General features: G+C 40.1%; 1 protein-coding gene across 2 annotated transcripts in view; it reads right to left on the reverse strand.

Annotated features, from left to right (window-relative positions):
* PLOD2 (procollagen-lysine,2-oxoglutarate 5-dioxygenase 2) overlaps positions 1-13,135 on the reverse strand; it is a 47,109-nt gene that overhangs the window by 18,118 nt on the left and 15,856 nt on the right. For both annotated transcript variants that reach the window (XM_063408085.1, XM_063408086.1), the window contains exons 3-8: positions 12,683-12,819; positions 6,957-7,120; positions 5,750-5,862; positions 4,419-4,482; positions 3,542-3,639; positions 3,147-3,248 (exon numbers count right to left, since the gene is read on the reverse strand). In XM_063408085.1, coding sequence (XP_063264155.1) covers positions 3,147-3,248; positions 3,542-3,639; positions 4,419-4,482; positions 5,750-5,862; positions 6,957-7,120; positions 12,683-12,819 — 678 coding nt within the window. The remainder of the gene's footprint in view (positions 1-3,146; positions 3,249-3,541; positions 3,640-4,418; positions 4,483-5,749; positions 5,863-6,956; positions 7,121-12,682; positions 12,820-13,135) is intronic.

The following is a 13,135-nucleotide window of genomic DNA, read 5'->3' on the forward strand; positions in this document are numbered from 1 at the left end:
ACTCACTGATTTTAGAAAGATCTTTAACAAACTAACAGAGCTTCTCTCCTTACATCCAAGAATACTGAACTTTCATGGACCTTATTTTAAAGTGAGTTCACATCTTTTGATGGTATTTGGCTGCTTTGTACGTGCTTGGTAGTGATCATGAGATCGTGACCACTAAAAGAAACACAGACAGCACTTTTTTTGTAGTCCTGGAGTGTATTATTGCACAATGCAAGACAAAAAAATTAACCTTCAAAGGCATCAACGCCTACACAAAGAAATACACTGACTAAAAATGATTTCCATCTCTAAACCAGACAATTACTATAAAAATCTAATCCATTACAAGGCTCAGAGAGAAACCTTATATGAGCACAAAAGGCTGCCAACTAGCTCTTGAAGCAGGCATTTGAGAAGTGTCTGGATAAACCATGGCCACATGCTGAGGTTTCCCAGTGCCGACACCGAACATCCTGGAGAGCCCCAGCTGGGACACAGCCCCAGCTCTCCCTGCCAGCCTCCCACCCACAGCTGCAACTTCCCAGAGCCCAGAACTCCAGAACAGCTGGGGGAATCACTGGATAAATCCAACACAGCCCCCGTGCCCTCCCACTGCTGGGCTGCCACAGGAACCCATGGGCAGGGATGGGAGAGCTGCCCACGTGTGCTGCCACTGCTGCAGTCACTGTACTCTGGACACTCTCCTGGCTCAGAGTCACTCTCACTCTCCAGGGGAAAGAGAAAGAGGTTCAGGCTGGATGTGCAAAGGCTGTGGGGACAATGAGGAATTACTGACACTGCTTCATCACACTGAAACGTGAACCGCTTGGCTCTACACTGAAATCTCAGCGTGACCAAAGCAAAACGGGGTTTAAAAAATTCAGAGTAAAAATTACTGTAAACTGCATCTCCTCAAAGCACAGAGTTCATTAATTTAGACCTTGGTTTACCACACACAGTTGTCACTGCGTGATCCGAACCTAGGCCACAATGAGCATTTTGAGCATATGAAATCAGAAGCTGTCTCTCAGCAAAACTTTGGGAATATCCAGTCTGACCCAGATGTTACATTTTCTCTGATAGATTTTCTCATTTTCAGTGAGGTCATGTGTTTGACTTTTAGAGTTTACTTTTTAATAAACTTGACTTTTTAAGTTTGCTTTTTAAAAAACAGTTGAGCGTAAGACATTTTTTGGAAGAAATACAGGACAATGTCTCAGTACAATTGCACAGAGCAAATTTCAGCATCTCTTGCCACAAGAGTTGTCAGTGAAACGAGGAGGAGCAAGGTCATCCTTTTCAGCCACACTGGCAAAGTGTCCACACCAGTAAGAAGATTTTGAATTTAAAAGCATTTCTAGGGAGGTTAAACTAGGCAAAAAACTTAATTTAGGTTTCAGAAAAAAAACCAAAACAAAACCAAAAAACCCTTAAGAAGTAGCAAAAATTTGCACTTATTGAGTCCAGGTGCCCTCTTCAACTTATTTTCCATTATTCTGCTTCCACCTGAACAGGTAGCTAATTTGGGGGTGGCACAGGCTGCTGACATTAACAGAAAAGAGCAGTTACTGAGTTTTCCCAGACCCCAGGAAATCCTGTTTCTGTCAAAAGGACAAGGACTGAGCAAAAGACCTTGCATATGTACCTCTGAGCTCCTTTGAAAGCAATCCCAAAAGAACGAGCAAAATCCTCAGAAGATATGAATGTATAAATGTAGGCAGTTAAATAAAACAATATGGAGAAGATTATTAGAGGCACAGAACAGGAACTGCTCTTTTCACTGAAAATTTCTTGTTAAGTAGCAACCAGGCTGGCCTGAACAGAGAGCACGTTCAGAAAATGAAATACTGCTGGTATTTAGAAATGCCTGAAGTAAACACTTCCACTGAGGCCAAGGAAAAGCCTTGTTATTTCTCCTGGCAGAGCGAGTGAGACATGAAGTCCAAAGAATGCATTACAGAAAAGAAGACACATTCCAAGTATACATAAACTATAGGAAGGTATCCAGTAAATCACTGCATCCCCCTTACTGGCTTTAGGATTTAACTGCTCCAAAACCACGTCTTAATTATCAACACCACTGGAAAGAAATCCTTGACATCTTCTCCTCAGGTAAACTTTATGATAGGAGAGCAAAAACGATCTAATTATAACACCATTCAAATGTTTGTCTTAAAAGCAAAAATAAAACTTAAATACATAGAAAGGATCTGAAAGTTATTAAAATTCCAGCAATGATTTTTTATGTTTATATTCCAGTCCATTAGCTACTTATTGCCCAGAAATTCTTTCACTTTTTCCTTTCATTACAAAGATAACAAGCCACTATTTCTTTCATGCTATCCTCAACATGATCTTCTAAGACCTGTTCTCATTCAAATCTTCAATACAGAACAGAAATGAAACATCTCCTGGAAAGAGCCTGTTAGGAATAATCAGAATTTACTTTTTCGTCCAAGTCTTATAATTCCACATGGCAGAGCTTAGTATTTACTCTGCCTCAAATTTACTGTGTACAAGCTGAAATATTTATAGAGACATGAAAGACATCATGCTTGGAGGGGAAGAGCCAAAGCTGCCAAGTACTGGATATACACACATGCCATGTGTATGTGTGTATTTGTACAAGAATTCTGAAAACTGCACTGAAATCCAGTCTCAATTAAATCACATCTTCTACAGAAACATATTTGCTTATAAAATACAAATATGTGCATTTTCCTCTACAAGGCAAAGCAGTTTTGGATTGTTTAATCTCAGAAAACAGTAACTGTAACCATGTTACTTCTAACTATTGAACTCCATTTGCAACAGAAGTTGTTCAAATGATTCATATTGACTGCTTTGTAGGTCAAAAAACCTGAAATAGCTAGAGTTTTTCTACCTCTTCCAACATTCTGATTATTCTCTAGAACTTTGCACAACTCAAACATTGCTCATTCACCCTCATTGAACAGAGGTGAACATCTGGAAGGCTTCTGGGGATGGCATCATCTTAGTATTGTAACTGTGCAAACCTATATTAAAATACATGCATAAAAACATTCCTGAAAGTAATAAAACATAATATTGCATGAAGAAGCCCCTTGGCCTCAGCAATCACTGAACACCTATTAACTGTACCAAAAGAGCCTTGTTCCAGTGCAGGGTGTTCTTACCTGTACTGCTGACAGGTCTACTAAGTCCAAATCACAAACACTGCAACCAGTTTCCCGTGTCCAAGCATTAGGAATATAGTTTCCCAAATAATTCAGGTGAATCTGGTGCATAAATAAACAATTCAAATTAATGAAAGATGCATGCAAAGGATGATCTGTACATTTCAAACAATTCAGGTTTACTTGCTTAATCAATTGCAACTAAAGGCAACTGACAAGAAACAAACATTAAAAAATAGCAGGCAAGAACTTTATCTTACTCTTTAAATGGATATATTAAATGGAAATGTGCATTGGTGGCGTGCTATGACTGCTTCATACTCTTCTACCATTGTATTTTTCACCTGCATTGATGTTTTGGTTTTACATGAAAATAAAACCAAACTGTCACTCACTTTAGTTGGGCCATTTCCATGAATGGTGACTGGTAGGGTGTCATACACTGAATTCCTTGCTCTTACTTTTCCTTCCTCAAATTTCAAAAGGACTTCATCTGCAAATCAACAAAGCAATACAGTAAGTCCATAAATAAAAGCTAAGATTTCAGAGTTTTTAAGTCCTTGCTGTTACAATATATCTTGTTTTTGCTATCATTGTCAGTGTTCTTTATTTAAAAGCTTTTGTTCATTTTTTTTAACTTGAGCTTGAATTCTAAGCTCCTTATGATAAATAAGGTGATATCAAACTTGAAAGTTTCTCAACAGCAGCTTCAGTATTGCAATAAATTTTTTAAAATAATTTTAATTTAGTACAAATGCTATTTATAGATAAATTAGTTATTTATTAGTTATTATGATCTGACTACAAAAAGTTGTTCCAAAATTGGAGGTCAGATGAAAGAAAGGAAGTTTGCACAGATGCATTTTCCCATTTAAATTCATGACAGTTAAATAAAGGAAATTCTACATTATTCTCCATTCTGCTTTATCATGTATAGCTGTATGCTTGAGAACATCTAAAATGCAATTTTAATTACTAATCTTACTCAGGTAATTAAGTTTTAGAAAGGCAGATGGATTTTAACTCTGCATTTACTGCCAACTTCATTTATTTAAAACTATTTTTTCTATTTTAAATCAAATATTTTATCAATGAGAAAATTCAATTAATAATCAACCCAAAAACCCTGCAACTAATCTGATGATCAAGTTTGCCCATCCAAACACTTCCTTAAAATAAGCACACATTTAAAGAACCACAATCACGGCTAAGCAAAAAAAGAGGTGTCAGTAACAGTTAATGAAACACACAATGTGCAAATCATACACTTACCAACAGCTCCATTTAGGGTCTGGAAAATTGTGCATTTGTGGTCCAAAGTGATGTTAATGTGCGCCTGAAATCAAAGCACCAAAGCTGTTGAGGCGCTCTAAAAGCCGATGTTTTTACAGCAATGTTGCAATTATACCACAGTGGCAGCGAGGAATCAGGGAAAATGACTCTGTGTGTTCCTGGAATTGCTACAGTTTTCTGTATTCCCAAGCTGTACAGTTCTGTACAGTTTTGCATATGCAGAAACTTTAAACTTGAAGGATAAAGGTCATAACTCTCCACAGGAACTGCAATTTAGCAGTATAAGCCAAAGAAAATTTGTGTCTTAAAAAAAATTAACAAGTCTTGGCCAAGACACAAAACATGCTGTGTGTTTCAGAGTGACAAAAATATAAAAGTCAAATTTAAGTATCATGTCAGAATAGAAAACACTGGTGGTTTTAAAACATGTTCCTAATGTTGTATTACTAATCCTAGCTTACTTTAAATACCATGTTTTACAATTTTTAAAATGTTGATTCAAGTATTTAACATTTAAAACACACTTAAAAACCCCTATACAGATGACATCTTTGGTTTTGGTCTTCCAAGATTTTCTTACACATTCTACAGCATTGTGCATATCCATTACTATTATTACTAAATGTGTCTATATTTCAAAAACTTTGCATCTACCTTAAGCACACAAATTACCAAAATCCTTCTCAAAATTCTGCTGTATCAGCTTCTAAAGTCTTTTTGCATCAATATATTGTTGGCTTCCCTCATGCCTCTTTTTCCAGCATCAGGGACATGCCTCTAACATCTATCACACTGTAACACTGCAACTCAGCAGAGAACTCTCTTAAGTGAGGGCACAGAGAGGTCTTCACCAAAAATTTACAATGCAGCTTTATTGGACACATTTGCACAGAAAGCTGAAGGCAGGATCTGAGATGGCAGCAAGCCAAAATATAAAACACTGGATCAGCAAGTAGTTCAGTGACACCCTGGAAAAACGCCACATTCCCTGGCCATCAAACTGCCAAGTACATGGGACCCTCATCAAGATAAATGTGTCTGATCATATACCTCAGAGCTGGTAGTTCTAACACAGCCTGCACAACCTGCCTGGGTCTGAGGACAGCCTGGAATAATAAATATATCAAGTCATGACCCTTGGGAGCCTGTTCATCATTCCAGCAGTAGGAACCTCAGGAGAACAAACAGCTGTCAACATGGCACTCCAGTATAAAGAGACAGCACTCCTTGTCTTTTCATCTCCTGGTGTTTTATGAGGAGCAGCATGTTATTTCAAGCAGAAAGAAAAGAGAAAGCGACTTACTACCTACCCTTGCCACTGGGTCAACATAGATTTTGGTGTAAAACAGCTGGTCATCATCATTATCCTGCAGATTCCACTGCTGCACAATACGATTTATGTACGGAGCATAGCCAATGAATCCTGCAACATCACACACACAGAGGTTATTTCCATAAAAAGCACTACCCTGCCAACACTGTCCACCAACCAGGGACTTCACTGAGGGGTGCCAGTGGAGAAAAAGTAGGAGATTTGTGAAACTTGGCTCAAAATCCAATCTTCTTCCTGAGGTATGTAACAGGTCTGTTTCTAAAAGTTAATAATTAATGGTTATTTTTATACTAATGGTATTTTAAGGTAAAAAATAAATCAGATCTGCCCAGGATGGTTCTGAGAATGCCAAAGTACATCAGACTATCACTTTCCCAAGAAGCCCATCTGTGGAAGAAGTTTCATTTTCATAAATCACTTCTTAGTGGCAGAGATGCCTGAATCTAACACTGCCAGAAATACAATGAGAATTCAACTCAAAACCAATATACACCAAAATAAAAAAAGATAGGGAAGATACATGAGGGAAAGAAACAGGGACACCCCCAGATCTGCACAATGAAGAAGGGTGCCCCAGAAATGACACACTCAATAGCTTCCAGACAGCACAGTATTTGCATCAGTGCATGTATTAATCAAGTGCAACACGATTAGCAAAGCTGGCATTTCGAGGATTCCAGAATCGATCTGCCACTGAGACGTCGGGAGTAGCTCCCAGCCCTTTCAGGAGCTGTGTAAGCCCTGCTGACAGGCCAGAAAGAGCTGCCAGCACACCCAGCCTGTGTGCAGAGATCTCCAGAGGTCAGGAATCCTGTGAGCAGGCTGAACTGTGCCTGTGAACAGCACATGCTGCCTTGCCTGGGCTGCTGCACTGCACTGCATTGCTGCTGCAGCAGAGCAGCCACCCTCGCTCAGCGCCACGCCGCCAGCACAGCTGTGTGCTACACCCTGGCTGCATTGATCTGCTTTCTACAAGTTACTGCCAAACACACACTGTGCAAATCTGAATGAAAGCTAAGCCTGAGCACAGAAGAGGAGCTGTCCAGGTGGGGAGGAAGATGACAGCATATCCAGTCATCAGTGTGATGCTTGGGTAACTCAGGAACAGCTCCAAACACAAGTGCAGAGAACAGATAACAGAGATAGGTCATGTTCAAGTTCAAGTGTTTGAGGACCACACTTGCCTCCTGAGTTCAGGAATCGTTTCCCACTCCGGACAACAGGATACTTGTCAGCCAACCTTTTATCCGGCCAAATTAGTCCATCTGCTGCAAACACCACTTTGTGATTAGTTTCCTGAAATTTCTTTAGCAGCTCTTCAGGGCCCCCGGCAAAGATAACATCATAGCTTAAAAGGAAAGAAAATACATCTGTTAGGTCAGTTTCCTTTCAATGTTTCTGTTCAAAACAAGTCACTGGACTATTCAATTTTAAAAGTCAAACAGCCCTTTCATTCTGAAAAATTAAATCATATTTAACCACCATGTAAAAATTCTATACCCTTCTAGGACAAACTTCAATCAGAACTATTTATCCAAAGTAGTTTCCCCTTCTGCTTTTTAGTCTTCCACATTTTTGACATTCTTTTCTTCACAATTTGTTTATCTGAAATTGATTTTCCCATTTCAGGTATTTTGCTTATGTTTTAAGAACAACAATTAAAAATATAAAACTTTAACAGATGAAAAATAGGACTGAAAGATGACTTAAATGACTTTCACTAGTAAAACCTAGATGATCTTGTTCCTAAATACAACAGCACTGACTCTTCTAAAAAGTCTTACCAAGAATGTACTTAGATCTCAATGAAGTCTAGTTGCCCATAAAAAGTGTATTGCATCCTGACAAGACATAGATTTCTCCTTCAACCTCTTTAATGTACTGAACATTTAAAAGGCTCAAAGCTTCACAATATCTATTCATGAAAAACCATATTTATGCCTTTGAGTCACAATTCCTATTGAGGGTAAAGGCCTAAAGGTGGAGGGCTCATCTTTGGCTGTTACACACAGCCAAAGATCAAGATAGTGCCAAACCAGAGTGAAACCTGCCTGGGTTTGGCCAAGGTCCTGTAGGAATGGAGCATCCCAAGCCTGGTGGTTTCTTGAGGCTGAACCAAATCCAAATCAATGCCTGGAGGGCACAGGGGGTTGGGAACACAACCAAGCAAACCAAACAAACAAACCAATCCCCCCAGCATGGGCAGGGATGCCACACACTAGAGCAGTCTGCTCAAAGCCCCACCCAATCTGGCCTGGAACTCGGAATTTGCCAGGGATTGGACATCCACAGCTGATCTGGCTGACTGTGCCAGTGCCTCCCACTTCAATGTTCACCTTATACAGCACAAAGAATGTCACAGTGAAACCAGAATCACATCAAGGATTAGTCTCTGGCTGAAGCAGTAAAATATTTTAACAGCAGCATCTCAGCCTTGCAGTTTCCTCATCTGAACAAAGGAATATTCTTACTCTACACATGTACCTTAGAAGTTAAAAATCACCAGCCCTGACAGCAGGCAAAGGAACAGTAGAGCTACCAAAAACCAAGGTCTAAGCTTACCCAAGACTTTTCTTGCAAAGCCTTTTAGCTGGGCTAACTCAAACAGCAGTACCCCAACCTGAGTACACAGAACATTCTGCATTGCAATGGATTATCCAGCAATAGTGCCAACAGATCAACCACTGCTGACTTATGGTACTCCTTTATTACAGCTCTGAAATTATTCAAGATGTCTTTCTTCAAAGAGGATTTCATGAAATTGGCCTAAGACAACTGAACAACAGCTGGCTTACAAATGTAAAAAAAGATTTTCACCACAAAGCAAAGTATGAACCCTGGAGAGGAAGTGTGTAATGTAGTCTATATAAGTAAGTGGTTTTCTGCAAACTCTGCTATGTTTTTCTGCAACTTTGGCAGAAGTACGCATGAAAGAAATTGTACATTTTGGATCTTCCCCAGTTTCACAAAAAAATGCCTGTTTCTGCCCGAATTTACAGGAATACACTTCACTCTCTTTTCCATTCAATTTCTGTGGCCCGACTCGATGCCAGACCAAGCCTTTAGAACACACAAGGAACAGGAGACACGTTGAAGACAGACAAAAAGAGATTTGTCTGAGGCTTTAACTTAATAGCTCATGGCAGGCTGTGCCTCTCCTCGGTGAGCAGGGTAGAGCTGCTGCTGCTGCAGGACTTACAGCTGCAGGAAGGAACCAAACACCCTGGAACATACAAGGAACACTCAGCTTCCAAGGACTGTCACTGTGAAAGAAAGCCAAAGTTGAGCAACGTGCTGGGCCAGCCACAGGCTCTCCTTGTGAAAGGGATATGCTACTTAATACACAGTCATAAAAAAAGCACAGTTTATAATCCTAAACCCAGAGCTGAGCTGCTAAACTGCAATGGATATTATGCAGCTCTAGTAATCCAGCAGGAACCTACACTTGCCATTAATGCTCAAGGCCCTCTGTTTTGTCAAGAGGTGACTTACTGCCACCACACCTCCTCCTGGGCAGGACCTCCACCAGCCTGCCACCCCTTGCTGACAGTATCCTCATCAGCTGCTTTATGAGGATCCTCCTTTTCTCTCCATGCAACAGGAAAACTCATTTACACCTGTAAATGCATCATTTCCTTGTTTACCTGCTTTGTCAGATTCCATTTGGCCTATTCAGACCCCACCTCCTGCTGTAAGGGGGGATTCATGTCAGGTCTACACCAAGACCATCACAAAACAGCTCCCAAGGCTACCCTTGAGAGTTTATACTGTTATCAGGGCTCACACAGTGACTTGCTTTAAACAGGACTTCAAAACTTGACAGGGAAAAAGAGTATGGACACATCCAGGAAAAAACAGGCTTCCTTGGCAACCAGGAACAGCTCATATACTCTTTTATTTATTCTTCATGAATCCTTCCAATTAAGTAGAAAGAAAAAAAAAAAGAAAAAGGGAAGAAAAAAAAAACCCCAAACCAGAAAGTTTCCACAACCTAATCCCATTTCCTGAAGCTCCCAGATGGCAGATGCTTGGGACTGGAATCCAACCCTCCCTCCCTCTCTCCTGCAGCAGCAGAGCATCCTGGCTATGCACCCTGCACTCCCAGCAACACAGGCAAACAGCAGCAGAGACTCAGGTGCTCTAGAACTGCACCCACAACTTTAACAGTGAGAACTTGCCACTATTGGAACTGCAGGGTAAGAGCCCAAAATGCAAGTGAGAGAGTGCCTACTAGTGACTAGCAATGTCACAAAACAGACACAAAACTATTTTGTCACCTAGACCATGTCCCCACCAGGATCACACCTTAACCACTTTAAGACACATAGAAAATACAATTATCCCTTAGTTTCTGATGAATGTTAAAAAAATACAACGAAACAAACATAAAAAACTGAGAGGCTTCAAAATTCTTCCACGATACAAAGAGATGTCTGTGGGAGCTCTGGATGAACAGTCACAGCACCAACCAATTTACCCAGTCTACACTGGCCATTAGCCAGTTCAATCTGAAATGGTCCAAAACAAACCAGAAGTTAGCTCAAGCAAAAATAAGCCTAATTTAAATAGTGTTCCATCTGCAGGCATTTTGCTATCTACACACAGGCACAAGCTGTCCACAGAAGAAGCTCAAACTATTTCCAGAATTCTGAGCCATATAACAAACTGCTGAAAGAAAAAAAAAACAAAACCAAGAAACTAAGTTTGTTAAGTAAACAGTTCCCTAGAAATTACTTGCCTAGTTACAGTAAGCAAACCAGACATTTCCTTTACCCACCCCCAAGATTAATATTCCAAATGCTTCACAATGAATATAATAAAAAACACTTGAAGAAAGGAAGTTCATGACATTTGTCTTTTCCAAACTTACTGCTACACTGATCAGTGTTTAAATTGCAAACCAGGATTTCTGGAAATGAAAATGCTCATTAGAATTAAAACATAGTGCTAGAATCAGCCAACTGCTTTTTTCTCTCCTGTCTGGAATCAGTTCCACCAGCTTTAAACAAATATGTACTTGGGATTTTGGACTTCAGGAACTTGGGAGGCCTTAAATCCTGTGATTTTTTCATGGGAAGAAAGATAATGGATTTTGCACTTTGACACACAAGGTCCTCTGTACTCTCTCACCCATGCCAGACAGCCTGCCCCTCCAGAGAGTAAATTATAATGGAGAAAAATTTGAGCTAGACCTTTGTACCAAAGTGATAAAAAATCAGCATATTTTGCCACATAGGAATAAAATAGTTATGAATTAGGATATTAAATTCAGAAACAAAGAAAATCAATGTAAGTGGAAAACATTTGGGAAATGTTTGATTCACCTGAGCTTTAGCACAGAAAAAAATCTTTGAAATTAACCTTTAAAAGTTTCAGTTCTTGTATGATTAGTAGGACAACACTATGAACAAACATATAATGTATTTACTTATAGAAAGATTCTTTTTCCACTTAGCAAATGCAAAATTGAGTAAGTCAATAAGAAAAGAAATTCAGAATCTGGATATGTACCTCCAAACTAGGTAACTTTTACAGACCTAAGCATAGAAAAAAGAATATTCAGCATAATAGGCATTCCTTATAAAGCTTATCTATAAATTAGTGAAAATTACTTTTTTTTTTGCTTTCTAGGTATTTCTTTTACTCATCAAAGGAGGTAAAATTGGAACAGAAAATTAAGTAATGTATGTGAATTTACTACCAGTTTAGTAGGCTACTCCAACTTTCCCAGAGTGTTAACTTGTGCAAAACAACAAATTAACTTTCCTTAAAATGCCAGTGTCCAGCCACTTTGCCTTTGCCTTGTGATGATGTCTGCTGTGCAAATCCTGCCAAGTTCCTGCCTTGAAAGTGTCCCTAAATTTCCTCAGCTGTCAAATTTTCAATAAATCAAGCAGGTTAAAAGCTGAGAGAGAATTCTGGAGCAGACATTCCAACACGACGTGGTACCAGCAGCAGGGCTGAACTCCTACATGGCTCTCCCCAAGCTCACACTCGGCTTCCTCTCTCCAAGGCTGCCTGTCAGCAACTGCAGCTTCAGGATTCAAGACCTGGTCCCACGCCTTCCCTGCAGTGATTATTGCAGAGCTGTGACCCTGCTCTGGTTAACACCAGCCTGGAAGAGCCTGGTGCCTGCTGCAAGCTGCACTCTGAGCTGCTCTGATCATGCTGCTGGCACACGAGGAAAATAAGAGAAAGAAAAAGCAGAGGGGAGCAATAGAGAAAGTGTGATTTGAACACGTTTGAGCTCTGTGCTTTCTGTGACAGGGAGCAGCCTGTCTGGCCTCCAGGGAGGATGTTGAAGCATAGCTGTGCTATGAGCTATGATCTGGCACCTGCAGCAGTGCTCTCCATCCTTCCATCCCACAGACAGCACAGGCACCAGGCTATAGCTGACACCGAGAGTCTTGTTTCAGCTCTCCAACACATAAAAGTTCTCCTATTAAATGCTTTCCTCAGGGAGCAATCTTCCAGCTTCCTCCATATCACTGTCACTTCATGGAAAAAGATTATGCCTCTGGTCCCTACTGGGCACTTCATTTCTGGAGCTGCTTTTGCTCCCCTCCCATCCACACTCGCAGCCTGCAGCCACATCCTGCTCTCACTGCAGCCCAACAGGGAGAGGACAAATGCTTGCCTAAAAGCCTGTCACAGCTCCCAGCAACATTTTTTTACCCCCTCGAGGCAGCAGAACTATGAACAACTCTTCTATCTGTAAATCTGTTAAAAAGTAACAATTGTTCCAAAAGCAATCTACTATTTTTATGAATGAAAAAAAAAAAAAAGACTCAAACTCTCTCAAATAAAACAGCGAAGAACAAAAGCATCGTGCAACTTTCAGCATGCCACAGCAGCTGCTTTTGCATGTCTGCCCAAACTAAAACAAAGACAAGAAGCCAGGTTAGCTCACCATTCAACAAACAGCACAACTAGGTCCTCTTGATCAGCAAAGCTCTCAATGCCTTCTTTCAGCAGCCGAACTTTCTGCCCTCCGCCAATGGAGTTGGGCAGCTCACCACCTTTCCATTCTTCTCCTTTTCCAAGAACCTGGAAAAAGGGGGAAAAAAAAGAGCACTTTTTGCTAGTACCCAAACCCATTTTTTAAAGCAGACCCTTATTGAAAACAGATGCTAAAGCAGAAGCAACATTAAAGCATAGCAAGCCAGCACTTGCAGCATCATAAGTTTTCCATGTCTGAACCAACATTCAGCACAATGACATCACTGCAAAAACATGAGACATTTCTTAACCAAATAAGAATCAAGCAATTGCCTGCTACTGCCATTTACTGAAATGTGTCTCCTTCAGAAAAAAAAATAGAAAAAAAAAAGCTAAAGATTGTTTCCAAATTTGTATTTGAAAA

Source organism: Prinia subflava, chromosome 11, assembly GCF_021018805.1.
Source record: "Prinia subflava isolate CZ2003 ecotype Zambia chromosome 11, Cam_Psub_1.2, whole genome shotgun sequence".
In the NCBI taxonomy this organism is placed as follows: Eukaryota; Metazoa; Chordata; class Aves; order Passeriformes; family Cisticolidae; genus Prinia; species Prinia subflava.